Below are 27,667 nucleotides of genomic sequence, written 5' to 3' on the forward strand. Positions count from 1 at the left end.
CCTGCTGACACCTGATCTTGGATGTCTGGCCTCCAGAACTATGAGAGAATAAATTTCTGTTGTTTTAAGCTCAATAGGTTGTGGCAATTCGTTACTACTCAGCCCTAGGAAACTAATCCTTAGAATGACACTTGACCTCCTCTGGCTTCTCTGTCATGGAGACTTGGGGTTTCTAAATATAAATCCAGTGCCTGGCATGACCTATGGTGGCGCAGTGGATAAAGCATCGACCTGGAACACTGAGGTCGCCTGTTCGAAACCTTGGGCTTGCCTGGTCAAGGCACATACCCGCTCCTCTCCTGCCTTTCTTTCTCTCTTCTCTCTCTCTAAAATCAATTAATAAAATCTTAAAACAAATAATAAATCCACTGTTGGAACATCCCTTACTGTTGCAAGTCAGGCTCTCAGGGGTTCATGAAGCAGGTGGGGCTGGAAGTAAGGCTTTTATCTGTGAATGGTAATAGTCAGTGAAGCATGGACCCCAGAGAATTCAAGTCACCAACTCATTCCCTGGCATCTTCTTCGTAGGGCCATGTGTTTGCAGAGACCTCAGGAAGCTCTGCTTCTGATGTTTCTAAGCATCACCAGGCTGCCTGGTCATCCTGAATGACAGAAATGCCTCCACTGTGCAGCGTACGCTCCAAGGGGCGCCTCCGCGGACTCAGCAGCACAGATGGCACTCCTGGAGCTACAGTGCACAGCCTGCACCACTGGGCACAATGGCCTTGGACATTCTGCCAAACAGGTTAAATCTCCCATGGCCAGCCTTCAGGCAGGTGGGCCTCATCACTCTGGTCCCAGCCTGAGAAGTGTGTGGGCATCATCAGCCCTGAGGAGTGGGGTCTTCGCGTATGCAGCCATTATCAGAAAGAAAGCCCCATGCCCCACACAGGCCAGAGGAGACCCACCCTGGCCCAAGGCCAGGCGAGCAGTCTGGGCCTTAGAGCTTTCGGCAATGTTCTGTGTGGTTTGCTAAGGATTCCCTTGCTCTAGATTTTTGGAGAAAAGTGTCAGTGAGACTTCAAGTTGTTAAGTTTGGGCACTGCCATTGGACGGTTCTGTCACATTCAGGGCCTAACCACACCCCTGCCCTTACTACTAGTATTTAACCTTTACCTTGATTCTGTGAGTGCTATATTACTATATATATATTTATGTATTATATATGTGCATACATCTTTAAGCTGCTTGAAGGGACGTTTCTGCCACTTGCAATCACACTGTCATACATACTTCTGTGACCCAACAGACATTCTGTGGGAGCTTTGCCTTCCTGAAGGAGGGTAGGGGTCTAGGGACTGGGGAGTACATAGAACCCTTTGTATTAATATTAATGTGTTGGAAGCTGCCACTAAGTTTATGAATTAAGAACTAGTATCTTTGAACTCACTGAGGAAATCTATAGGAAAATGGATTTAAGTTGACAATATCATTTCTACAGTCTTGCAAACACATGTGTTCGGCCTCAAAGCTAAAAGCTACTGGACTTTCTGCTCGATGTTCTCAGCCCAGTGGCAGCCAAGTCGCTGGACTGGCTCCCCAGGGTCCAGCAGGGCACGTGACGTGGGGGCAGGGCCAAGCAAGGCTGCAGCCTCAGTGTGAGGCACGGCCAAGGGCTGTCTCCTGCCCAGCTGGATTTTCCAGTCCTGCCTGCACGTTCCTTCCTGTTCCTTCCCTCATCCTCTGGCAGACACGTGACAGCAAGCCAGGCCCCAGATAGTAAGGGGGTTTCCCTGGGAGCCTTCCAGGTGGAGGCACAGGGGCTCTGCCAGCCCCAGCCCGGAGGCTAGGAGGACTGGCGTAGTCCGGCAAAGGTGTCTTGGCCGCCCCTCCCCTGCCTGCCTTCTTTTCCTCCACTACTTCATAGCGCCTGCCTGCTGTCACCGCTGTTCCACTCCCTGCCCCAGGCCCCATCCCACCACCCGCCACTTACACGGTCAAGGTGGAGAATCACAGCTCTCTAGAGCTGGAAGGAACCCCTGAAACCGTCCCTCTCCAACCCAGTTGCTGTACAAAGGAGAAATTGAGGTCAGCAAGGTAAAGTCAGCTGCGAAGAGCAGCTCTGGGCGAGAACCCAGGTCTAAACCCGTAGTCAAGCAGGAGGCAAGGGTTTGTGCATTGGAAGCCTTCTCTCATCCTGTAGACTAGTCGCCCTGTGCTCCAGGGACAGGCCGCTGGGGCAGAGGAGGGCTTGAGAGACAGGGACCCTGTCGGCGTGAACATTTCAGGAGAGAAACATTAGTTCAGTCCTCTCCTCGCGTCTTTGTCTCATCGCGTCGGACTCCCCGTTTCCCTCGGTCGGGCTGGTAGGCACCCGAGGACGTGGAAGCCCGGCTGGCGCGCAGGGGGTCCGGCGCTGGGCTGGGTCCCGGAAGGAGGTCGCCGGCGCGCCTGGGTGGCCGGAGGAGGCTCCCGCCACCGCTCCCTGGGCAGATCTCCATCCCCGCCCCCGCCCCGGCTACCTCGGCTGCTCCCGCCGCTTCCGCTGGCCCCGGCTACCCGTGGCCGCCCTGGCCGCTGGGCAGGAGCGTCGGGGCCTCCCGGGCGCACCGAACTGCAGCGCAGCCGCCCGCCCGGAAGCCCGGAGTTCCCGCTCCCTCTCCCATCCGCCACGAGCCCCTGCCACTTGGCCTGGCGTCCGCATCCAGCCCCCGCTGCTGTTCCGCGCCTTCCCCCCGCGCGCCCCGGCCGGCTCCACCCTGAGGTCTGAACCGGGTTCGTCTTGTCGGGGCACCATCCCTGGGACTCTAAGAGATGTCTCTCCTTCCGACAGCCTGGGGCAGTGTCCTCTAAGTGGGGCCCTGGGATCAGCAATATCAGGGTTCCCTAAGAACTTATTAGAAATGCAAACTCTGGGGCCAGTCCAAACAGACTGAATCAGAACCTCTGGCCCCAACAAGGGTTGTGCCACAGCCTGCAGGCGACAGTCACGACCGCTGACGTTTGAGAACAAGGGCTCTGGAGCAAGGACACCTCCTCATTCAGCTTTCCCTGGAGGGGAGACTGAGCTCCATGAGCACAGCATCCTGTCTTCACTCCTCAATTAGCTGGTCTTCTGCACAGCCATTCACCTCTGCTAATTACTGACCCGTGAGACAAGACTTGTTCCTACAGGCAGCCCAGGGTTCTTTAAGAAATTGTCTTTCCTGGATAATGACCAGGAGTGACTTGGAAATCGACACAAAGTTCCTTAAAGAATTGATCCACTTAGTGTCTCTTTAGATTAAATCCCAAATTGTTTACAATAGAGCTGGAAAAGCACTCTGACTCTGTTGCCCCTGGCCTCCAAGTGCTCACAGCACCTGGTGTGGCTCACATATCCAGCCTTCTGCTGGAGAAGCTTGGGCCATGCATTGCTTTATGAGTGTCATTTATAGGCTGAGTGGAAATCTAGCCAAGAAGGTTTGCCATACATTTGAAGATACTGATCTAAAGGTCATTCCCATTTCATAGGCAGAGACTACTTCCCTGACCTAGAAAAATGTGGACGAAGGAAAAAGATGTGGGCATGATATTTTGTCTTTTCCCCCCAGAATAGTCTTTAATATTTTTACATAATGTTTTCAACAAAATTTAAAATGTAAAACCTAATATGTCCCAATCCTTAAACCAAGTTTCTGCTGCTAACCTAGTGACAGAGAAGATTAGCCTAGTGACTGCAGCTTAGTGGGAAGTGTTTCCCCTTGGAGCCTCACTACCTTTAACCCAAAGGAGTAATTTTGATGATGGTGTTCACATCAGAGAGAGGGGGAGATTTGGGCCAGGTGCCTCAAGTCGCATCTCCCAGGTGAGGTTCCCACATGCTTTTGAGCAGTTTGAAAGGGCAGAGGGGTTTGGAAGAAGAGAGCCTCTAGCTGGTCAGTGGGTGCACCTGGGTGGATGAGGATGGGAGAGGGTTTGATAGAGCAGAGCCAACTATGAGGTGTCAAGAGCCTTGGAAATGTCCCTTCTCTTTGTCCCAACAATTCCACTTTAAGTATTTCTCTTATGGCAATAATCAGAGAAGCTGTAAATGAACCACAACAACATGGGAATGGTTTAATCAGGAGCAGCCCCATCACATAAAGAACAATCTATAGCTATGAAAAACAAACAAACAAAATCCCACTTTCAAAGAATTTCTGACATGGGAATTGTTCATAATATAATGTTAAAAAGTCACACAGAAAATGGATGTCTACTTTATGCAAAATATGTATGACTTGTCTAAGCAAAAAACAAACAAACATGTACACACACACACACATACACACACACACACACACACACACACACACACATGGACTGGAAGGAAATTCACCAAAATATTAACAAAAGTTTTCTCTGGATAGTAGGCTCATTAGGTGACATTTATCTTCCTTATTTTTTCTGTTTCTTTTTTCTTTAATAAATACACATTACCTTAGAATTAGAAAAATGAGCCCTGGCCGGATAGCTCAGTTGATTGGAGCATTGTCCAGGAGTATGGAATTTGCTGGTTCAATTCCCCAGTCAGGGCACATGCAGAAGCAGCTTCACGTTTTTGTCTTTCTCTGTCTCTCTCTCTCTAAAAAAAAAAAAAAGAAAAGAAAAGAAAAAGAAAAAAGAAAAGAATTAGAAAATGATTTGAGAACCTACAGTGCTGGACTCAAAGATGAATGAGATACAAAGACACATTTTTCTGCCCTGGGTCTATGGTTAAAGGACAGAGAGATTCCCAGAAAACACCAACAGAAGCCAAATGGATTAACACTGAAGAGACCAGTAGGTGCAGTAGGAGCTCAGGGGAGGGAGAGAGGACATCTCCTGGATTGAAGCCCCTCTGGGGCAGGCACATAGGAGAAGGTCGATGTGCAGGACAGGAAACACAGGGTAGGGTGGTGGCAGAGTCTAGTGTGGCTCCCTAATGTCCTGTGACTTCAGGAAAATTACTCCAAACTAGTCAGACTTGCCTCATCTGTAAATAGGATAATAAACAGGTTCCTATGAACAATGAAAAGATCATGGAGACGAAGCATGGTCCCTGGCACAAAGTAAGTGCTCAATAAAAATTAGATCTATAGTAAAAGTTTTAAGGTCAAGTTTAGGTGGGAAAGCATAAAGGCTGTGGGAAACCAACAGGGGTGCAGGGCATGGGGTCCACAGGGAAAGGGTGGGAGAGAAGGCAAGGGGGGTGAGTGTGGCCTGGGGCAGGGGGGGTGCTGGGCACAGGTAGAGGGTGTGGCTTCTGGTGTAAGCTCTGCTCAGTGCTGGAGGCTGGGAGATCATGTCTGCAGGAGCAGGGTGGGTTCTGTCCTCACCTGACCAACAGAGTAAATGGGAAACTTGGGGAGAAAGTGAGGATGGAGTTTTCAGAGCTGGACTCAGAGCCTAAGCTCTGACAGTGGGGTGAAGGGAAGGGGTGCAGAGGGGTGGACACAAAACACCCACCTGAACTGACGATCTACAATACACCACATACTGCTTCATCCTTTCTCATCCCAGAACATCGCTATGTCCACTTTGCAGCTGAGGAAACTGAGGCTGAGGATCACACACAAGCACCAAGTGAACTAAGATTCAGCCTTCCACCTCGCTGCCCACCAGCACCTGGAAGACCAGCATTTGTGGTGCTCCTCCAGGTCTCAGCAGTCCACGACCTTGAGTGGCACTGAACCAGCCTGAGGGTTTCCAGGGACCTTCCTGACTGAATCACCAGAAAGATCCCTTTCATCCCTCCTGTCTCCCAAGGTGGGATCACACTGCCTGCACTAAGTAGACCAAAGGTGTGTGTGTGTGGGGGGGGGTCCTTTAGGTTTTAAAAGAAATAAATTAAAATAAGGTGTTGTGTTTTTTTAGAATGTCATGAATCCTTTGGGAGGTCTAGAGGTGGTGGAGGCAGCCCCTGCCTCTCCCTGGGGCTCCCTCCCAGGCTAGGGGCAGGCCTGTGGGTCAGGGGGCTGTTCTCTCTGGAAGGGCCAGGTTCCTTGCGCCCCACTTCTCCTCTCTCTCATGCTGACATCTGAAGGAAGACGAAATACCTCAGATAAGACTTTAATTCTAAATCTGGAAGCCCTAGAATGGGCAAAATTGCTGAGCACATGAAGGTGGGTACAATACAGAAATAAATATGGCCCAAAGAAGCCTGGCTTTGTCCCCCTCCACTTAGAGCTCAGGCCATCTTCAGGCAAAGTTTAATTGCCTGAGTGAACTCTTAATTTTTTTCCAATCCACCTGGCAGAGAGCCTGACCACAGCATTTGCCTTACCCTGTTTCCTGAAACTCTGGCCTCCTCCATGGGATTTATAGAATTTGGGAGGGAGGTGCTGTGCTGCTTCACAGCTCTGCTGCCCACTTTTCACAAGAGAAAACTCAGTGTCAAAGTAATGAGACTAGATTCTGCAATAAAAACATTTGAAACCAGACAGTGGGAGAAATCTAACTTATAGGGACGGTTCTCAGCCATTGCTACAAATCAGAAGCACAAGAGCACTTTAGAAATATTGATACTCGCCTGACCTGTGGTGGCACAGTGGATAAAGCGTCGACCTGGAAATGCTGAGGTCTCCGGTTCGAAACCCTGGGCTTGCCTGGTCAAGGCACATATGGGAGTTGATGCTTCCAGCTCCTCCCCCTTTCTCTCTCTCTGTCTCTCCTCTCTGTCTCTCCCTCTCCTCTCTAAAAATGAATAATAATAAAAAAAAATTAAAAAAAAAAAAAGAAAAAAGAAATATTGATACTCAGATGTTTACTCTGGGATGATGAAACTTTCTTTTCCTTCCCTCCCTCCTTTCCTTCCTTCCTTCTTTCCTTCCTTCCTTTCTTCCTTTCTTTTCCCCATCTTTTCTTCCTTTCATTGTTTAAGATGACCCTAATATGCCAGGGTTGACTCATAACAACTGTATTAAAAAGAAAACTACCCAATAGAAAAATGAACAAAGGATAGGAATGGGCAGTTCTCAGAGAAGAAAACAAAAATAGCTGATAGGCACATGAAAAACTGTTGACCCCAATGAATAATTAAAGAAATGCTAAATAAAACAATAATGAGATAGCATTTCATGTATCAAATTGTCAACCTATTTTTTTGTGTGTGTAATGAAAGCATATTCCCAGGAAGAGCACCAGTGTGTTTGTGTATGTGTTGCAGTGGGGAAAGTGGGTCCCAAACACTGTTTATGAGAGTAAATGGCTACAATCTCTCCTGAGGGCATTCACACAACATGCACAAACCTTTCAACCCCTCGGTTTCGCGCCAAGATTCTAGATAGGGTGTACTGAGATTTTAACTAGAGCTGTTAATTATAGCAGGAACAAAAAAAAAATGGAAAATTCTAAATATTTAACATTAGGAGATTAATTCAATGAATTATGGTGCAACAGTAGAAAAGAATGCTGCACAGCCATTGAATTTAATATAATGGATAAATAAATATGTCCCTACTTGGGAAGATGTTCAGATAAATTATTGAGTGAAAGAAAATAAAGCAGTTTTCAAATTATAGTGATAACATTTTGCTTTGTTAATAAAATAGAGTGTAAAAATATATGTGTGTTTGTGTCTGAACTTAGAAAGGAACTTAAAATACACACACACACACACACACACACAAAGGTTTTAGTAATTCTCACCTCTGACCTCTGAGTAGTACAATGGTGATTAGTTTCTATTCTTATCTTTGCTTCTCTGTATATTCTAGCTTCGCCCTAAAAAGGACATACTTGCTTTTGTCAAAAGGAAAAAATATATATATATTTTTTTGTATTTTTCTGAAGCTGGAAACGGGGAGAGACAGTCAGACAGACTCCCGCATGCACCCGACAGGGATCCACTCGGCAGGCCTACCAGGGACAACGCTCTGCCCACCAGGGGGCGATGCTCTGCCCCTCCAGGGGTGTCGCTCTGCCGCGACCAGAGCCACTCTAGTGCCTGGGGCAGAGGCCAAGGAGCCATCCCCAGCGCCTGGACCATCTTTGCTCCAGTGGAGCCTTGGCTGCGGAAGGGGAAGAGAGAGACAGAGAGGAAGGAGGGGGGGGGGGATGGAGAAGCAAATGGGTGCTTCTCTTATGTGCCCTGGCCGGGAATCAAACCTGGGTCCCCCGCATGACGCTCTACCGCTGAGCCAACCAGCCAGGGCCAGGGAAAAAAATATTTTTAATTTAAATTTTACTGGCCCTGGCCGGTTGGCTCAGCGGTAGAGCGTCGGCCTGGCGTGCGGGGGACCCGGGTTCGATTCCTAGCCAGGGCACATAGGAGAAGCGCTCATTTGCTTCTCCACCCCCCTCTCCTTCCTCTCTGTCTCTCTCTTCCCCTCCCGCAGCCAAGGCTCCATTGGAGCAAAGATGGCCCGGGCGCTGGGGATGGCTCCTTGGCCTCTGCCCCAGGCTCTAGAGTGGCTCTGGTCGCGGCAGAGCGACGCCCCGGAGGGGCAGAGCATCGCCCCCTGGTGGGCAGAGCGTTGCCCCTGGTGGGCGTGCCGGGTGGATCCCAGTCGGGTGCATGCTGGAGTCTGTCTGACTGTCTCTCCCCGTTTCCAGCTTCAGAAATTTAAAAAAAAAAAAAAAAAAAAAAAGAAATAAATTTTACTCTCCAGAGCAAAATTTGCTATTCTGTTTTCTTTTGGGAGGGAAGGAGTCAACATCTTGGAGCAATTAAGTTTCCAAATAATACCCTCTCCACTCATCCTCTTTTCTACATCTCACTTTCAATCAAGAGGTCAAAACAGAGGCTCAAACTGGACTTTTCCTTCTCTTCCAGGCTTTTTCCATGTTGTTGGGCTGTGAAATGTCTGAGGGAAGTGGAATTGGGGAAGAAGAAGAGGATCCAGAGGTCTGAGGGATCCTCATCAGAGTAGAGAAGAGCCAGTGTTTGAAGTCGTAGGTTCACCTCTGCATAGCTATCTGAGTCTTGTTAACCTCCCTGAATCTTGCTGTCCACAGCTACAAAATGGGAATAATTATAGTGCTGACATCATGGGTGGTTATGAAGTTTTACTGAGATAATAGAATGTAAACAGCTTAGCACATTGCCTGGAACACAGCACTCAATAAATAGCATGTCTGACTCTGATTTGGGAAGCCAGGTCCTTCTCTGCCCTAGGGGTGGGCAGATGCCCACAGGGAGCCTCTGATGGTCCCGGCCCTCGCCGAAACTGTTGTGGCCATTTCAAGAGAAAAGCTTGGGAGAGAGGCCAAGTACGAGAGCCAGGGACTCCAGAAGGGCTTCCTAGACTCTATGCCTGGACCTATTACCTGGGCCCACACTGGGAAAGAGCTCACTGCCTCAACCCCTACCGCACGTGCCCTGTCACTCCATCCTGTCCATGCCCTCAGAAACTGGCACTGCATCTTGATCCTTCCTCCCGCGGTGTCTTCATTTATCTCGTGCACCTGTTGACGCACCAGAGCCGTCCAAGACCTTTGAACTGCCTTGCCACCGTTTGTTGCCCCCTGCTTTTCACTGACCACCTTTATTCACCCATCCTCAGATTCCCATGACCAACTCCATGCTTCTAAGCCTGTAGCTGTCAGCCCAGAGGGCAAGATCCCACCGAATCACTGAGCTCTTAGTGCAGAGCAAGGTATCCATGGAGCACAGAGCCTCCCAGCGGGGCAGTGGCTGGGCTGGAGCCCGGGCATGGGGAAGTCTCCCCAGCTGCACTGCGGACGCCCTCCGACAAAACCTGGAACAGAGCGGTTTTCTCATCTGTAATTTCCATCTGGGAGTCAGGGGACCTGTTCCCATTCCCTAATTTAGGAGGCCATAGTCCCTGGAGACAACCACTGGCCCCACCTATTCTCTGCGCCCACCAGTGCAGGGCTGCCAGGGACCAGGTCCTCAGACACCATGTTGGAAGGAGAGAGGTTTTACCGCAGCAGGTGGGCCATCTAGATTCTTAAATCCAGGATTCTTAAATCCAGGAAAGCATTGAGAGAATACTTGGGGGTTTAGTGCAGAGGGTCTGGTGAACCAGCCTGAGTTCATATCTCTTGAATGAGTGAGGGGAGGAATGGATGGATGGATGGATGGATGGATGGATGGATGAATGAATGAATGACTTGAGTTTACTCTTTTATTTCTAGAGTTAATTAAGGTAGAGAATAAAACATCCGTGGATGTGCAAACAGCCATTAGAAAACACATAGTTAAATAAGCCCGGAAGCTTAGTTGAGCGCACAAGTGTCAGTAGGCAACCCCATTTTGCATGTGTCACCCAGCAGCTGAACCAGCTCTTGGCCCAGAGTGCAACAGTTCGGTCACCTCTTGAATGGATGAATGAATGACATTACCAGACACACCAGATAAGGTAGGGAAAGGGGAGGAAACACTGGGTGTGTCTCTACCCCACACAGAGTTTAAACCACTTGTACTTCTTGGTGTGACCTGACAACTGCCGAGCCTTGAAGTCGAGCGCCCACAGATGGGAAGCTCATTTTCAAAAAAGTGAAATTGACAAAGCAGGAGGGGGGTGGGGGGATCAGGAGGGTTCAGTTCACACCCCAGCTGCTCTCCCAGCAAGCTAGCAAAGGAGCCAGAGCTTCCGCTAAGCTAGTCAAACAGCACCTAACGGAGCTGCAGGTCTTTCCCCTCAGAATTGCCTGACGTTCTAAGATGTAACCCCACCACCACCACCACCACCACACACTTACATACTTGTGACCCAGTCCTCGGCTATTCTGAGTGTTTGATGCTTGAGCCAGAGTTAGGGTTTATGTGGACTGCTTTTCCTGAGGTCAAGCTTCAGGTTGGGACGGGGTGCCCGAAAACTCCTTTGGAGAGCCCAATCCAGGCCCTCTGGCTTTATTGCTGTGTTGTTGACTCAGCTGGGGACTCCTGGTGGCTTTTACAGTCTCCCTGATCTGGACACAGTCCCCTGGGGCTCCAGCCTTCTGTTTGGTCCTCATCTCCTATCTCCTAACCTGAGCAACGTGCTGCTCAGTCTGAAAGGGACCGTATCAGGGCACTGCCCAGCTCCTGCATGCCGGGGTCTCAGCCCTGGGAGGCATCTGGGGTGGAAGGCAGGCCTGCAGAGCTGGTGTTTTTCTCCTGGGGAGTGGCCCCTTTTGATGACTCAGACCCTGAGAATTTGGGAACCCTGCTTGGCTCTGCCGAAGTTGGGCTCCCAGGGGCCCTCACCAGGCTAGAGTGAATGCACTTGGGTTTCTTAGCTCCCCTGGCCCCTCCCATTCCCCTCAGTAGGTTCCTTTTGTTGTCACTAAATCCCCTCCAATCTCCCCTTCCAAAAGCCGGCAGATCCAAGTGGAATTCAACACCCAAACATTCACACAAAAGCTAGGATTAATAGCTGGCTTTGTCTGCGCACAGATGTGCAGCAGCTTGGAAGGGGGGCACATTTTTCCTGCCACTCTAGTCAACCCGGCTGGCTCCACACTGGGGGACGGAAGGGAAGAGGAGGGGGACTGCCACATGGCTCCCCCTCAGGAGCTGGCCCCCCCTTGGAGGTCTGGCCCCACCCAGCAGGAGACAAAGGTCCTCTTCCACTAGAAGGCCCCTCAATGTCTCCTCTCCTTTTAAGAAGTCACTTTCAGCTGCTGGCTGGCACTCACAGTCCCTGGACTATGAGTCCAGGAGCCTGAACTCTCAAACAGGCCCCTGCAATCCTCGAAGAAACCTTATGAGCTCAGCAACCTTACAGGCACTAACTAGAGGTCCCCAGGAGCTTGTAAGCTCAGACAGATAGGGCGGGTCCATGGAGAAGGTGGGGTTGAGCTCCAAAGGATGGGCAGGGTCTGGAAAGTAGAAAGGAGGAGACGGTGTCCTAGGCAGGGGACTCTAGGGAGAGTCAATGCAGCAGAAGAGAGCAGGGCCTCAAAAGCCTGGGAAAGGGTTTGAATAGTTCTTCAGGGCAATAAGGAGCCACTAAAGGCTGTGGATCAGAGCATGAGCTAGAGGAACATGGTAAGGTGTAAGGAAAGCTCTTCTGCTATGGAGTGGGGGCAGGCTGGAGAAGGTGGTAGTCCAGAAAATAAAGGAGTGTTGCTGGGCAAAGCTGGTTCTCACCATGTCCCCTTTGTTTCCAGTAGAATTCTTTTCTGAACAGTCTTGTTCAACTACACGTCATGAAGGTTTTGAATTAGGTCCTCAACATGTCAGGGGAAAATATTATGTTTCCTTTTTGCTCTGCCTCAGATAAACCAAGCTTCAATCAGAGTTGGTTGGGAATACAACATCAGTCACACGCTGGTGATTGGGGTGGAGTGAGTGTAGCACCCACTCCCTAAGGTGCTACAAGTATCTGGGGTCTCTAGCCCCTCTAGTCTCCGAAAAACTTGTTGACCAAGACAAAGTCCCTGTCAAGAGGTTTATATGCTAGAGGAGGAAAAATGGGTAAGAAACAAAGAAGCAAATAAATAAACAAGATGGCTTCACAGGATGATAAATGCCATGAGAAAAATAAAAGAGTGATATGCCTCACTGGGGGTAGGGCAGTCAGGGAAGGCAGCTCTGAAGAGGTGGTATTTGAGCTGAGACTTGGAGAATAAGAACTAAAGGGAAATATTAAGTAGAAACCTATATAATAACAAATATTTAAACTTTTTTGATTTACAAAAATATTACCAATTTCATAGGGTCCAAAGAAATACAAAGATAGAGGGGAAGGGAATGGCAAGTGCAAAGGTCCTGAAGCAGAACAGTGCTTGGAGTTGTGGTCTGAGGTCAGAGGACTAGTACCATGGCAGGACACTGAGCAAGGGAGTACTTAGGGAAGATGGAGGGAGTACTGGTGAGGGAAGGAGTTGGGAGTTTAAACTCAATGCAAAGTTGTTGGAGGGGTAGGATGAGGCCTGATTCAGGTTTAGGATGTTGAAAATTGGAATGTTTACATTAGCACTTTGTACTTAGGTATTAATCTAACACAATATGTACACATCTATGTGAGGAGAACTACAAAATTCTAATGAAATATATCAAAGAGCTGAATAAACGGGAGATAGTCCATGTTCATGGAAAGACCCAATATTGTTCTTCCCAAATGGACCTATAGCTTCAACACGATCCCAATAAAAATTCTAGCAAGTTAGATTGTTGGTATTGATAATCTGATTCTAAAGTTTATATGGAGAGGCAAAAAGTTTACATGGAGAGGCCAGAATAGCCAACAAAATATTGAAGGAGAAAAATGAAATTGAAGTATTAATGACATGACTTCAAGATATACTCCAGGGCCTTGGCCAGGTAGTTCAATTGGTTAGAGCATTGTCCTGATACTCCAAGGTTATGGGTTCAATCTTCAGTCAGGGCACATACAAGAATCAACCAATGAATGCATAAATAAGTGAACACCAAATTGATGTTTCTCTTTCTCCCTCTAAAAATATATCAATAAATAAAAAAAAAATTTGGCCTGACCAGGCAGTGGTTCAGTGGATAGAGCATTGGACTGGGATGTGGAGGATCCAGGTTTGAAACCCCAAGGTCGCCAGCTTGAGTGCAGACTCATCTGGTTTGAGCAAGGCTCTCCAGCTTGAGCCCAAGGTCTCTGGCTTGAGCAAGGGGTCACTCGATCTGCTGGAGTCCCCCTGTCAAGGCACATATGAGAAAGCAATCAATGAACAATTAAGGAGCTGCAAAAAGAATTGATGCTTCTCATCTCTCTCCCTCCCTGTCTGTCTGTCCCTCTTTCTTTCTCTCTGTCTCTGTCTCAGAAAACAAAGAGTAAAAGTAAAAGAATTTAAAAAGATTTACTCTAAAGCTACAGTGATCAAGACAGTATAGTTTAAGAATAAGAATAAACAATACATAAATGGAAGAAAGTGTCCAGCAATACACCCACACAAATAAAGTCAACTGCTCTGACAAAAGAGCAAAGACAATTCCATGGAGAAATGTTAGCCCTTTCAACAAATGCTGCTGGAACAACTGAACATTCACCACACACACACATGCACACGTGTGCACACACACAAATCTAAACACAGACCTTACATTCTTCACAAATATGAACTCAAAACAGATCATAGACTTTAATTGAAAGTACAAACTATTTCAGACTTCTAAAAAACAACATAGGAGAATATTTAGGTAATCCTGGGTTTGGTGATACACAAAAGTATGAAACATGAAAGAAAAAATTAGTAAGTGGCACTGCATTAAAATTTAACATTTCTATTCTTTGAAAGACAGTATTAAGAGAATTAAAGGAGCTACCAAATGGGAGAAAAATCTTAGCAAAACACATAACTGATACAGGACTGGTATCCAAAATACAAAGAACTATTTAACAATAAGGAAACAATCCAATTAAAAGTGAGCAAAAGTTCTGAACAGACATCTCACCAAAAAAGATATACAGAGGACAGATAAGCATATGAAAAGATAGTCAACATCATATGTCATTAGGGAATTGCAAATAAAAACAACAATCAGATATCATTACACACCTATTAGAATGGCTAAAATTCAAAACACTGATAACACCAAATGCTGACCAGGATGTAGAACAATGGGGAATCTCATTCATTGCTGGTGGGAATGCAAAACTTTGGAGGACAGTTTGGCAGTTTCTTAAAAAGAATAAATACTCTTACCATATGATCCAGCAATCATACTCATGGGTATTTACCCAAAGAAATTGAAATTTTATGTCCACACGAAAACCTATACACAAATGTTCATCTCACATTTATTCATTTAAAAAAATGCCAAAAATTGGAACTAAACATGAAGTTCTTCACGGGTTGAATAGATAAACAGTGGTACATTCAGACAGTGGAATATTATTTAACAATAAAAAGAAATGAACTAACAAGCCAGGAAAAAACATGGAGAAAAATTATGGTGCATATTACTAAGTGAAAGAAGCCAATCTGAAAAGGCTACATTGAATGGTTGCAATTATATGACATTCTGGGAAAGGCAAATCTATGGCGACAGAAAAATGGTTAGGGGCTGCCAGTGGCTCAGGGAGAAGGGTGAGGGGTGAACAGGTGTAACACAGGGATATTAGGGTGTTGAAACTGTTCTGTGTGACACGGTAATGGTGGACACATGACAGTAGGCATTTATCAAAACCTGCAGACTATACCTAATGTGAACTCTAGACTTTAAGTGATAATAATATAGCAATATTGGCTCATGTAATGAATGTAACACACTAATGCAAAAGGTTAATAATAGGAGAAACTTGGAGGGAGGCAGGGAGAGTAGATATATGAGAATGCTGTACTTTCCTCCCAATTGTTCCATTGGGAGGAAACAATTGTAACCTAAAAATTATCTAAAAATATCTTTTAAAATAGTTTTAAAAAGATTTCTGCTGCTCACTTTTCTCCCTCACCGCCAGCTTCTGGCAGGTGTTCTGCCTCCCCACCCAAAGCTCTGGAAGGCACATCAGGGAGCCCAGGGGACCCCTCAGGCAAGGGGGCGGGTCCAGGTTAAGAGCTCAAAACTGCCTCCATTGGGAAATGGAGATGGCTCTCACCTGGCAGCAAGACCTGCACATACTTCATTATCTCAATCAATTGGGAGGACCTGGTTGATGCCCCTGGACCTCCCCCCTCCAGGCAGGACTTAGACTGACCCCACTGTCCTCGACCCATCAACCCTCACCCATATTGTTTCTAGCTGGGAAGGGTTCTGTCCTCTGATTTGTTACTATGCTACTGGCATGGATTATCTCAGTGGATGGGAGCCGTTGTCCTTCTGGCCTCTAAACATTGTCTCTTGCCCATTCGAGTCTTCTCTGTAACCTATCTGAGGGGTCTGGTAGGCCAGGGATGCTGACTGCCAGGATTTGGGGACCAGCACTTACTCTTGGCCCCTCATTGCTCTCTGAGCCTGCCCTGAAATAGCTATGAATCACATCCAAGCTTTCTGCATGGCACTATGTCTGCAATGACCCACAATGTAGCTTGGGCACACTGGACAGCAGTGTGATATGTCCATGCCATGCAGGACTTAGTGCAATGGCACAGGCAGACCCCCAACCACCAGCTGTCTGGATTAGTGAGGGTAACTAGAGAGGCCTAGCCACCCCCCACCCCCCCAGCAGAGAAGAGGTGCTAACAGAAGGTAGTCTCCATCTCCCTCGTCCCAGTCCATCAGCCCTCGCCTGGGGTCCCACGCAGCCTCTGCCCACATTGCATGGTCTGTGAGCAGACCACTTAGAACAGAATGACCTAGGACTCTTCTGCCAGTACACCGGCCCCTGTTCCCCTCCCAGGTGGACACTTCTCCTCAGAGCCCACCTCCCCTAGCACCTGGCACCCCTCCAGCTCTGCCAGTCCAGAATCGCCCTCTCTGCCTGCAGGCCAGCTGTACTTGGTCCCGTCACAGCTGCTCAGGCCAACCTGGAAAACAGAGCTAGAAAACCTCTTACCCCAGCTGACCTCATAGCCGGAAGCTGGGGAGCCCCAGAAGAGGAAGCTGGATACACAGGGCAGCACAAGCCCCCCACTAGCAGGTGAACTCCCTCAGAGGGCTCAGGGGTCCCTCACATGGTAACTCAGAGTTCCCCAAACCCTGATGAGCCTGAGACCTGGAGCTTTCCAGTCCCACTAGGCTGGACTCAAAGCCCATTGGCTGGAGCCCGCCTCCTCTGAGTGGGAGGCGGAGGGCAGAGAGGCTGGGTCAGCTTCCAAGGGCAGACCCTGTAGCAGCAAAGCTGGCTTTCAAGTAAGAATGTAGGAGACAGGCAGACGCAGAAAGGCTGACTGAAACCAAAGGAGAGTCGAGTCAGAGATCGTGGCAGAGGACACGGGGGTGCGGGAGAGAGAGGGACAGCACATGCGCAGGGCCAGGCGGCTGCAGAGGTTTCCACACGGGCAAGGCTTAGATGCAGCGATTTGTTTAGGAGGGCATGCGAGAATTTACTTTTAGGTTGAAAGTTTGGGCCAGCTCCGTGGTCAGTCCGGCCTGGGAACTGGCAATGGGCGATGGCTGCCCCTTTAGCTGAGTCCCTTCTGCTCCCCTCTACTCCAGGAGAGTGTGCCCGTGTTTGGGGTCGGAGGGGAAGGCTGGCAGGGATAGAAAGGACAGAGGGGAGCTCTGAATGGCTTCAGTCCTCGCTGAGTCTGTTAACGGTCCAAGGGAACAAGAGACTTCGAGCTCCATGGCTCGCTGCTCAAAAGTAAGCTTCTGCCCAATTTCTTTGCACTCTGAAGCAGAAGGTAGTAACGACAAGCGTCCAGAGCATGGGACTGCACGTCATCCCCACTCCTCCACTTAGCAACCTTGGTCCCTCCCTGTACTTCAGTTTTCCCTGCCAGCTCAGCTTACTTTTCCAGAATCATCATGAGAATCTAACAAAGCAAATGTATGTGAAATGCTTTCTACACCATCAAGCCATATGCGCATGCCGAGGGTGATTATCACCATCCCTGGAACGTCTCCAGGCCCAAGGAAGCCGCATTCCCCACAGCGTGTGGCTTGGACTGACTTTGAACAACACCATTTCAAAAGCACTCGGCCACCTGGTGCTGTTTTCAGGCACTCAGCTGGGAGATAAGTGACCATAAATCCTTTTCTAGAGGTGGCCTGGCTCTGCGCACTAACGCACCGCACAGTGGCACGCACTTCTACCGGTAATTATATCCTGAGAAAAAAGTGGGAAAAAGTCTGGTGGGTGCGTTTGTGTTCTGGCTTCTCAGGGCAGACAGGCCAAGCTCTGTGAAGTGGTGTCTGTGTCCCGGAGACTTCTCCCCACTCACCCCCACCCCCTCTTCCTGGCTCCTGCCTTTCCTCCCGGCATGTGCTCCTGCAGCCATTTCTTGTGGCTGTGGAACAATAGGGCTTGCTAGCAGCTGGCAGCTTGTCCGCCCTGCCTGGGGAGGGGCAGGAGGGGAAGGGAAGGAGGCCTCCAGGCAGGCTGTGGGCTGGGCCGGCCAGCCTGCTGCATGGGGGTTCCCAGCTCCAGAGACAATGACAGCGTGTGCGCTTCCCGGGTCGTGCACACAGCTGCCTCATCCCAGAAGCCCCAGTTGCTGGCGGTGGAGACCTTGGAGTGGTTGTGGCCCTCTGCCCTGAGAGCTTCTGTAAAAGCCCAGAGGCCCAGCCCCAGCCCAGCTGCTGGCAGAAGTCTCTGATCTAACTTACCCCCAGGGAGAGCCGCCGCCCAAAGTGACTGGCACCTATGTAGTCCTGCCTCCTTCTTTCACCTCTGAGCCAACTGAGTCACCATGATAGTTACTGGCCCAAGGCCACGCAGAAAGCCAGGGTCAGTGAACTTAGGGGGCATTCAGGCCTTTAGGGCTCTCCTAACTCCTGGCTCACTGTGGCCCCACTGGGACATCCTCCTCCTGTCCCTCAGGACAATGCCTCCGTGTCCTTCCCATCTGTATAAAGGAGAGCGAGGTGTGAAGTGACTTGTTCAAGGTCAGGCAGTGAAAGAGGTAAAGCTAAGGCTGGGACATGGTCTTCTGACTCCAGCCTTGCTTGGCCTCCAGGCAGCACCTGCCTGTGGACCCCAATAAAACCAGGGACCAAAACAAGCAGTGGGAGAGTGTGCTGATGTGGTTTTAAGAGTCAGAGAGGCCTAGCTCACAATCCTAGCTCTGCCACTTGCCAGCTGTGTGACTTTGGGAAGCTGCTTAAGTTCTCTGAGCTTGGATCTCTCCTTTATAAAGCAGTGTGGTCAGATAATGATTCAAAGATTCCTTCCTGTGAGGAGCAAAAGGACATTCAGAGCATAGAGGAAAGAGGCAGTAGGGGTCTGGGACCCCAGACTGCCACACAAACTTGGTGGACAGTGTCCTTAGTAATTAAAGAGCTGACCATAGTGACAAGAGGTGTGCTGTTAGGAAATGGTGTGCCCACAAAACATGCCTTCAGCATTAAGATGCCCCCCAGCCTTGCTTTTAGGTCCAACCTAAAACAGTGCACTGCCTAGAGACCTGGATTCGCACCTTGCCCGCTGTCATGTTAGCTTTGGTTTCTCTTTTTAATGTTCTTGAGCTGTTGTTCTACATCAGGGGTCCCCAAACTTTTTACACAGGGGGCCAGTTCACTGTCCCTCAGACCACTGGAGGGCTGGACTATTAAAAAAACTATGAACAAATCCCTATGCACACTGCACATATCTTATTTTAAAGTAAAAAAACAAAATGGGAACGAATACAATATTTAAAATAAAGAACAAGTAAATTTAAATCAACAAACTGACCAGTATTTCAATGGGAACTATGGACCTGCTTTTGGCTAATGAGATGGTCAATGTCCGGTTCCATATTTGTCACTGCTAGCCGTAACAAGTGGTAGGACGCGCTGCTGGAGCTGTGACGTGCGTCCTGCGTCACCGGAAGTAGTACTGTACGTGAGCTATGCCGCACTTTGTGGATGCATCCTGTGCTCCTCTCACTGACCACCAATGAAAGAGGAGCCCCTTCTGGAAGTGGGTGGGGGCCAGATGAATGGCCTCAGGAGGCTGCATGTGGCCCGTGGGCCGTAGTTTGGGGACCCCTGTACTACATGCTTTACGTGTATGGACTCATTTAATCCCCATCACTGCATAAAATCAGCTCAGTATTACCTCCTTTTATATCAATAGATGAGAAAACTGAGACACAGAGCGTTCGGGAACTTGCCCAAGATTACAGGTTGCAAATGGTGGAGCAAGGATTTGAACTCAGGCAGTCTTGTTGCAGAGCCAAACTCCGAAACTCAATGCTATAAACTGTGTCTTGCCTTAGACAGTAATCACTCCCCTCTCTGTGTCTCAGCTATCACGTCTGTAAAATGGGACCCTTTGACCAGAAGTTCCATGTCTAAGCCTCCTTTCAGATCTTAAGCTCTCCGACGACATCCTCTCTTATATACCTTTTCTGACTGTTCTGCCCTTCCTGGCCTTCACACCCCCATCTCCAGCACCTGTCTGTGTACTTCCTATCTGTGTAAGCCCCTGAGCACAGAGACTGTGGCCTGGCCCAGCTATGGAAAGACACTGGCCTAAGTGTTGTGTGGTTTGCAAAGATCAGGGTTTGGCAAACATTTTCTGTTAGGGACTGAAGAGCAAATATTTTAGATTTTGAGAGCTTTATGTTCTCTGTGATATTGTAAAAGGCCAACAGCCATAGATTAATACACAAATCCACAAACACGGCCATATTCTAATAAAACTTCACTTACAAAACAGGCAGTGGACAGGATTTGGCCCAAGGGCTACAGTTTGCTGACCTGGGGGAAAGATAAACATTACCAGATCACAGCTCTTAAGAGCAGCAGAAGGTAGCAGAGGATACAAAATGCTGCACAGCTAGCTGAAGACATGCTAGGACTTGCTAAGCATGTTTGCAGAGGTGCAGAGTCCTCCAGTGGAGAAGAGGTGGGTTCTGACTCGGGAGGTGTGGAGAAGGCTTCATGGACGGGCACTTGAGCTTGGTCTTGGACTGATGTGTAGAAGAACTTCTACAAGCAGAAGTAGAGGCACAAGCTGGGCCCTTGGTGTGCTGGGAGTGTAGCATCCAGAGGGCCAGGGAGAGGTGGACCTGGGGCCCAGACAATGAAGACGGAGTTCTGTGCTTCTCTCATGCCCTAGAGAAGGTCGAACTATAGGGTTCTTTTCTTCTTTTAATGCACCAAATGTTTTGAGCACCTACTATGTGCTAGGCATAGTTGTAGGCGTGAGAAGATAAGACATTTGAAACTTGCATTTTTATTGCATTGACATTTGCAAAGGATCTTGATCTTGTCCTCATAAGCACAAAAATGGAACGAGTTGCCAAAGTTCTATCTCTAATTAATAGCAGCTGCTCATATTTCAGAAACAAACCAATCTACTGAACAAGACTCTTATTTCTAGCTGCCTAATGAGTGTCTCCACTGGGATGTCTAGAAAGACTCATCCTGTTCTTCTCCCCATACTGGTTTGCTAGGGCTGCTGTAAGAGTGGCTTAAACAGAAACTTACAGTTCTTGAGGCTGGAAGTCAGAGATCAAGGTGTCAGCAGGGTGGTTCCTTCTGAGGGCTGTGAGAAAAATTCTGTTCCCTGCCCCTGGCTTCTGGTGGTTTGCGGGCAACCTTTGGTGTGCCTTGGCTTGTAGACGTATTACCTTGATCTCTGTGTTCATCTTCACATGGTGTTCTTGTGTGTTTGTCTGTGTTGAAATCTGCTCCCCCCTGGCCCTGCCCTTTTGAAGGACACTAGCCATATTGGATTAGATCCCACCTTAACCTCATTTTAATTTGTCTCTATAAAGACCCTCCCTTCGAATTAAGGTCACATTTCAAGGTACCTGGAGTTAGAAATTCAATAAAACTTTTTTTTGAAGACACAATTCAACCAGTAACACATCTCCGACCCCCCCCCCCAATATTCTATTGTTGATTTAATGGAACCTTCACTTCCCAGGTCCCTCGTCCCCAGGCCATCCCTCTACTAGTAGGTAGTGGCCCAGAATTGCCTGGATGCCACAGTCCATCAAAGACGGCCCCGCTGCTAAGAGGTTTGAACAGGATCTTCTCCATTAACCTGGAAGAGGGTGGGCAGGGCCATATGGGGGGGTGGTGGCTGCTAGAGAATGTGGCACAAATGCCTGAACCACTGGAGCTTTGGGATGTCAACTGTAGCCTCCTGGATGCTATTTGAGAAACAACTGTGGCATTTAGTCGTTAGGAAGCAGGTGCAGTGGTCAGAGACGTGGAGGGGAAAGGGCCTGTGTCGGGACGCTGTGGTAGGAATAGGAAGGAGGTGGCGGGAGTGGCGGACATTTGGGAAGAGTGGCTTGCACTGGACAACAGGTTGAGTCGGGGAAATTAGGCCTGGGAGAAGGGGGATGAGGTCAAAGACAGCCCACAGGAGAAGGATTGGCCCATGGGGAAATGAGGCTGTTTTATTAGACAGACAAAGCGTGGTGGTCCAGACCTCATGAGAGAGGCAGGCCCTTCAGACAAGTTTTCAGAGACCTGAGTGGATTAGATTTCCTTAGGAAAGCAAGTACTAGGAGTGGAGGCTCAGCAAAAACCCTAGGAAAAATTGTTCAGAGAGAGTTGGGGGAGAGAAGTGAGAATGAGGAGGCCCAGAAGGGCCCAAGAGGCAGGGGCAGAACCGGGAGGGAAAGGTGCCCGAGACCAAGGTGGTGAGGGAAGGTCAGCAGCACCGACTCCAGCAGAGGCTGAGGGTAGACTGCTCCCTAACACGAGCAAATTGTGACAGAAGCTGGTTCTGCTCCGCTCAGAAGGAAAATGCAAACACGCCTCTCACCTTTTAACTGTTTATTGTATAATATAAAACTACAAAAGTAAGACTGCTCATTTCCATGTACATTTAACCTGTCCAATTGTTTAGATTACAGCCCAAACCTACAGGTGAATACAGCCATCTGGGTTCCGATGTAATGTCTGTAAATATTGCATAGAAAAGGCACAGCTCTAGGTCTGTGGGGGGAAAGGTTACACCTCCTTTTTCGACAAAACCCCTCCTCAAAAACCATGCATCAAACATGTCACTATGTACATCTTTTCCAAAACCTTGGTTGTTTGCTTGTATGAACTGCACTTCTCTTCCAAACTTATCTCCAAAAGATGTCCAAAATCTTTATTGGCTTTGCCTACAATAACACTTGATTCTGGCTAATTTTCAAGAACCATTTAAACTCATTCTTAGAAGCGCTGAAAACAATTGAACACAAGCTGGACACATACACCTCGCTGTCATCAGCAATTAAGAAAGTTAACCATTTACAGCCAGAGCAGCTTAAATATGCTCTTTTCAATATTTTCATAATACATATAAAGGCCCAATTTGCGAACAGCAAGATTTTGAAATTAAGACAATTCATACAGAGAACATCAATGGCTGTACAAAGTAGTCTTTTTTTTTTTAAACGTGTCATTTAAGACGGCTGCCCTGCGGTATTCATAATTCATTGTTTACCACAGAGGTGGTTAATAAATTTAAGCTTTAAAAGTGATCCGTAAGTTGATACTTTGGCTCTTTGGAGCTTATTTATATAAGAAATTTTCCTTGATTGACCTCAGGGCAGTTGGGACACTCCAAGGGGCTATGGCAATAAAAGGCTCAATTGATAAAGACACTCGAGGTGTGGCGGAGGCTCTGGCTAGTTCTCACCTTTTGGTGTGAACAAGGGTGTCAGTGTGGTTGACCCTTCTGTCATAAAGAGAAAGTGCTACTAAAAAAACATTTAAAAATATCAACATTTTGATGCTTGATTTTCTTAAAAATTTGGAGGTATTAAAACATTCCTCATCCATACCTTTTGCATATTTCAAATAGACCCATGTTGGAGAAGAGAGTAAAAATGAATGTGGACTGTGCATACGATGAGAAGACCCAGGGGTCTGGCTCGGACCCCCTTTTTATACAGATTGACATTCCTACAAGAGAATACATTCCTACCGTACATTCTGCACATGTTATGATCCAGATGTTGTTAGAGCTCCACAGTAAAATAAATATATTTACACAGAAAAAAAAAAGGAATAAATAACTTATGAAAAAAAAAATCACTTCAAATTCAAAGCTCTTATTATTCTGCTCTCATCTTGTCACTTCATTGCACATCACTGTCAATAACTGTCCTCTCCCAGCCCCACCCAGCGTGTCTTTCTCATGAAGGCACCTTAAACTGCCTGCCTGCCTGAATGCCACACGGTGTCCTTTCCAAGGAGAAGGCACTGCTGCCAGGGGGCGTCTGGAAGCGCGCCTCACACTCAAACCGGGACGTGGAGATCGCGCACAGGCTCGCGTTCCTTCCTGTTGGGACATCACTTTGGAAAAATAAGACACAAAGATAACTTGAAAACTTGATGGTTTTGTTCTTTTTTAAACGGGCCACTAATTTCCCGTGTCTTCCTCAGAAGACCTTGAATATCAAGAGTTTATGGCAAGGGTGTCCAGAGTTACCAAGTGTTTGCCTGCTGTTGTTTTTTTTGTTTGGTTTGGTTTGATTTTGATTTTGAAGCCCAGCCTTACAAACATGAGAGTCAGAGAACCACGTTTGGGCAACACTTCACTGTGCTTATTTGAACTGTTGCCCAACATATGGGATTTGTTTAAACACACGATTTGCTAATCCAACCAAAGTACAGTTGTTGTAAGTTACTGTAAATCAGTTTTTAACAATGGCAAATCAACCGCCTTACCCTGTTATTGTTCAGAATAATCAGCACTATTGTGTATGTATACATATGTATAAGTGTGCAGCATGTGGTGCGTTTACCAGGTCCTCCAGTTATCAAAAGCATAGCATCTGGGCTGACTTGTTCTCCACAGAAACAGGAAGCTCTTAAAATGGACAGGCACAGTGACACTGGAAGCATTTACAACAACCCTCACCTTAATTTATATATGGTCCCTGGTCCTATGAAAGGAAATGACACATCTGTAGCAGCAGTAAGAGGTGCCCCGGTGAAGGTTGCTTGTAGAACAAGCGCAATTTGATCTGTTCTTCATTGCTCTACTGAGTTGATAAGTAGCCTTTAAAAACACATTCAAGTTGGGAGGGGGATAAATTGAATGTAGAAAGATTTAATCATATCATATACGATGAATCTTTTGATTTTAGACGAGCAGTTCCTTCATCACAAATGTATCTGTTTTGCCATGTGCATTATAAAAATAAAACTATCTATGGCTTGTTTAAAGTGCCATTTTATAAAGCTGTCTTTTTTAATTGGCCAGAAAGACTCAATTTTAACCATGGCAAGAAGTGAGCAGAACTGGTGACTGAATATTGACAAATGACTAACAACAAAGACGACAACAACAACACAAATCCCATAATTTAAAAATTCTTAAATAAATATAAAAGTTATTCCTAAAGAAGCCATCTGCATTTCAACAATATAGGCTGTAATGAGCGAAAGTACCATTGGAAGAAAGAAAAAAACTGAAAGGAAAAGGCCATAAACAATTTCGGCAACAAGCATGATACATTGCAAATGTTTAAAATTAAATGTACACGCTAGGAATAAAAAGCTACTTCTCAGTGTCCTGGGGGTGGGGGGCGCGAGGTGAAAGGGGGAGAAGGAGGAGAAACATGCATAGAAAGTCCTGTCTGTATATTTGGGTAAAACAACTTTGTAAAGTATAGTTAAAGCAGCTGATTCAAGGAAGCAACCAGATTGGAAGCTGTGACATAATGGGATCAACTCCAGTTTCAAGAGCCAGGGTTGTTTCAAGAGTGCATCCCAGGCTGGGCCAAGGTGAGCGAGCTCACTGTGGTGATCATGAAGATACGATTTTCAGCACTTAGCAACAGAGGGAAAGAGAGCTCTAGGGAAGGCAAGCTGAAAAAGACAATTGGGCAACATGATAGATGCCTTCTGGAAGAGATTATTTTTTTCTTTAGGAGCCCTAAGCATTACAATAGGGGTAATTCCATGAAGAGGCTGGTTGCTTTTCATAAAATTTTGTTCACATGTAAAAATTTCAGATCATCATAAAAATTATGCCAGAAAGGAAAGATTTGGGTTTTGTTTAAAAAAAAAACAAAACAACAATTAAAAGCGCAAACTTGGCATAAATACAATGAGTATTCTGTAGTCTTCCCCTCAAGAGAGGGAGCTAAAGAGAACCATCACTCAAACCCCGAGCTCCATGGCCACCTCCCGCCAACTGCTTAATGCAAGTTTGATTAGCAGACGTGGCTCTGGCTTTGGAAGTCACAGTGCTGGCGGGTGTTCATGCCAGGAGATCGGTGCTTGTGAAATTTGGGTGTGATATCGCCTGGCCCTTTCTTAAAGAGCTGTGTGTGTGTGTGTGTGTGTGTGTGTGTCTGCATTTGGGGACATCAACTGTGGATTGATTTGATCCAATTTTCTCTTTGCACCAAACACATATAAAACATTACAATGCTATAAAAGTACAAGTGCAACTTGTACATCTGAAGTTTGCAGGAACTATGTGAGCAAATCCTATCAAAATAGCTATCTCATATGTATAAACAGCATTTGTTTTTAGAAAAACAATATCATAAACTGCAGAATCTGTACAAAAATATAAAATAAATTTGGGCAGCAGTTTCTAAACAGCCATGTAAATGCAACACTTACGAGGAGTTAATGCCTCTAAAAAGGCTGAATTGCCAAGTCAACCATACAGGGCAAAAATGCCAGAAAAGGTACTGAGATTATCTAAATAATATATATATATATATACTTTTTCTTTTTTTTTTTACCTCTTGCAATAAAACTTATAGAAAAAATAGACAAATATGCACATGCAATTTACAGCTTTCCCAACTTATTCCTTGTGCTTCACTTGAACTGTTTATTTTTGCCATTCGACATAGCAACATTGTCTTCAAATGTATTCTTTCCTATTCCAAGGGTAGTAGGTCTCTGAGGAACCACTCAAAAAAGTGTATTAAAAGTGGTCATACTTGGATGAAGGCACTCCAACTCTGCTCGAAGCAAAAACTAGTGTGATCCTCTTGTAAAATGTTCTTTTCCTCTGAAAAAGGCAAGCAAGGGTGCATGCACAGTGCGGAGAGCTGTCAGGGCGCGGGACGCTCACAGGGTCTGGGTGGGCACGGGCACCCGGGGGTCCCTGGGGCTTAGGACCCAACAAGCACCTCCATAATGTGGTCCAGCTCTGTGAGGTCCATTTTGAAAGGCTGACTCGGGGCGACTGGCTGGTTGCTGTAAGGGGCGAGAGTCTTGAGGAGGTCGTCCGCTGACACGGGGGCCATTTTTGAGGCCGTCCCCGACGCGGAGGTGCAGGGGTCAAAATCATACATAGACGTGTCAATGTCGGCGAACAGGATGTCATCCAGGGTCAGGTCCGTCAGAAACCCCGTGGACGTGGTGATTTCAAAATTCCCAGGCAGAGAGTCCATCAGTTTCGGGTCGTCAGGGCGGCTGTCTGGGAGCCCGTCGGGTTTGGGGACGCCGGCCTCGCTGGCGCCCCCTTTCGCGCTGTCGGGCGCTGCCGCGGCGGCCTCGGCGGAGGTAGATGTGGGACAGAGCTCCTCGATCTCGTCCAGGGCCGAGGAGAAGCTGTCCTTTTCCGGTGGGAGGGCTGGAGGGGAGAGTTTGGTGGGAGCCGCGGGCAGCACGGCAGGGGAAGTGCAAAAAGTGTCATCATCGTCCTCGAGCAGTGAGGCCGGGGTGAGGCAGGCCTCCAGGGGCGTAGTGCCGGCCAGGTCGCAGGGGTGCGCGGGCTGGGTCCCAGGGTGGCTGAGCGCGGGCGGGGCCTCCCGGTAGCTGTCACTCAGCGAGTCGCTGGGCTGGGAGGAGGGGGTGAACACAGGCCGCAGGCTGCCTTCCTGTTTGAGCTCCTCCTGGATCCGCCGCAACATGTTGTTGATTAAGACGGTCTTTTGCAAGCTGGGCTCTGTGAGGGGCCTGTGGTTGTAGAGTTTCATAAGGGAAATGTTGAAGATAGTCTGGCGCTGTAAGGTGTAAGACACCTTGGATGGACCGTCAGAGGGAGACAGGATTTTGCCTTCCAGCCCATCTTCATGCTCATCAAACTTCCGTTTTCCTCCTTTACCCAACATATATCTGCAAAGGAGAAAGGAAGGAAATGGAATTAATCACAGAAAATTTCATGGCTACCATAAAAAAGATGCCGATTCAGAGGTCAGGACGTGCACTTCTGATAGTTCCTTGCTCGGGCTTTGTTAGAACAGATGAATTAATTGGGGGAAGACTTTTCAGAATAAGAGAATTGCCAAATCTGCTTTTGTACGCCCGTGAAGCAATTTTTTACCACTATGCAGTCTGGTGAATGTATTTCTTGGGAAATGTGTATGACCCAGACAAGTTAAATGTTACTATGGAAACCGTGAT

General features: G+C 47.6%; 2 protein-coding genes across 5 annotated transcripts in view; both read right to left on the reverse strand.

Annotated features, from left to right (window-relative positions):
- Positions 1-27,667, reverse strand: part of PELI1 (pellino E3 ubiquitin protein ligase 1) — a 1,042,993-nt gene that overhangs the window by 581,788 nt on the left and 433,538 nt on the right. The gene's annotated exons all lie outside the window — the stretch shown is intronic.
- Positions 22,383-27,667, reverse strand: part of SERTAD2 (SERTA domain containing 2) — a 133,900-nt gene continuing 128,615 nt past the window's right edge. For all 4 annotated transcript variants that reach the window (XM_066267245.1, XM_066267243.1, XM_066267242.1 and 1 more), the window contains one exon: positions 22,383-27,379. In XM_066267245.1, coding sequence (XP_066123342.1) covers positions 26,431-27,375 — 945 coding nt within the window. In that variant the 5' untranslated portion in view covers positions 27,376-27,379 and the 3' untranslated portion in view covers positions 22,383-26,430. The remainder of the gene's footprint in view (positions 27,380-27,667) is intronic.

Source organism: Saccopteryx bilineata, chromosome 3 (assembly GCF_036850765.1).
Source record: "Saccopteryx bilineata isolate mSacBil1 chromosome 3, mSacBil1_pri_phased_curated, whole genome shotgun sequence".
NCBI classification, from domain to species: Eukaryota; Metazoa; Chordata; class Mammalia; order Chiroptera; family Emballonuridae; genus Saccopteryx; species Saccopteryx bilineata.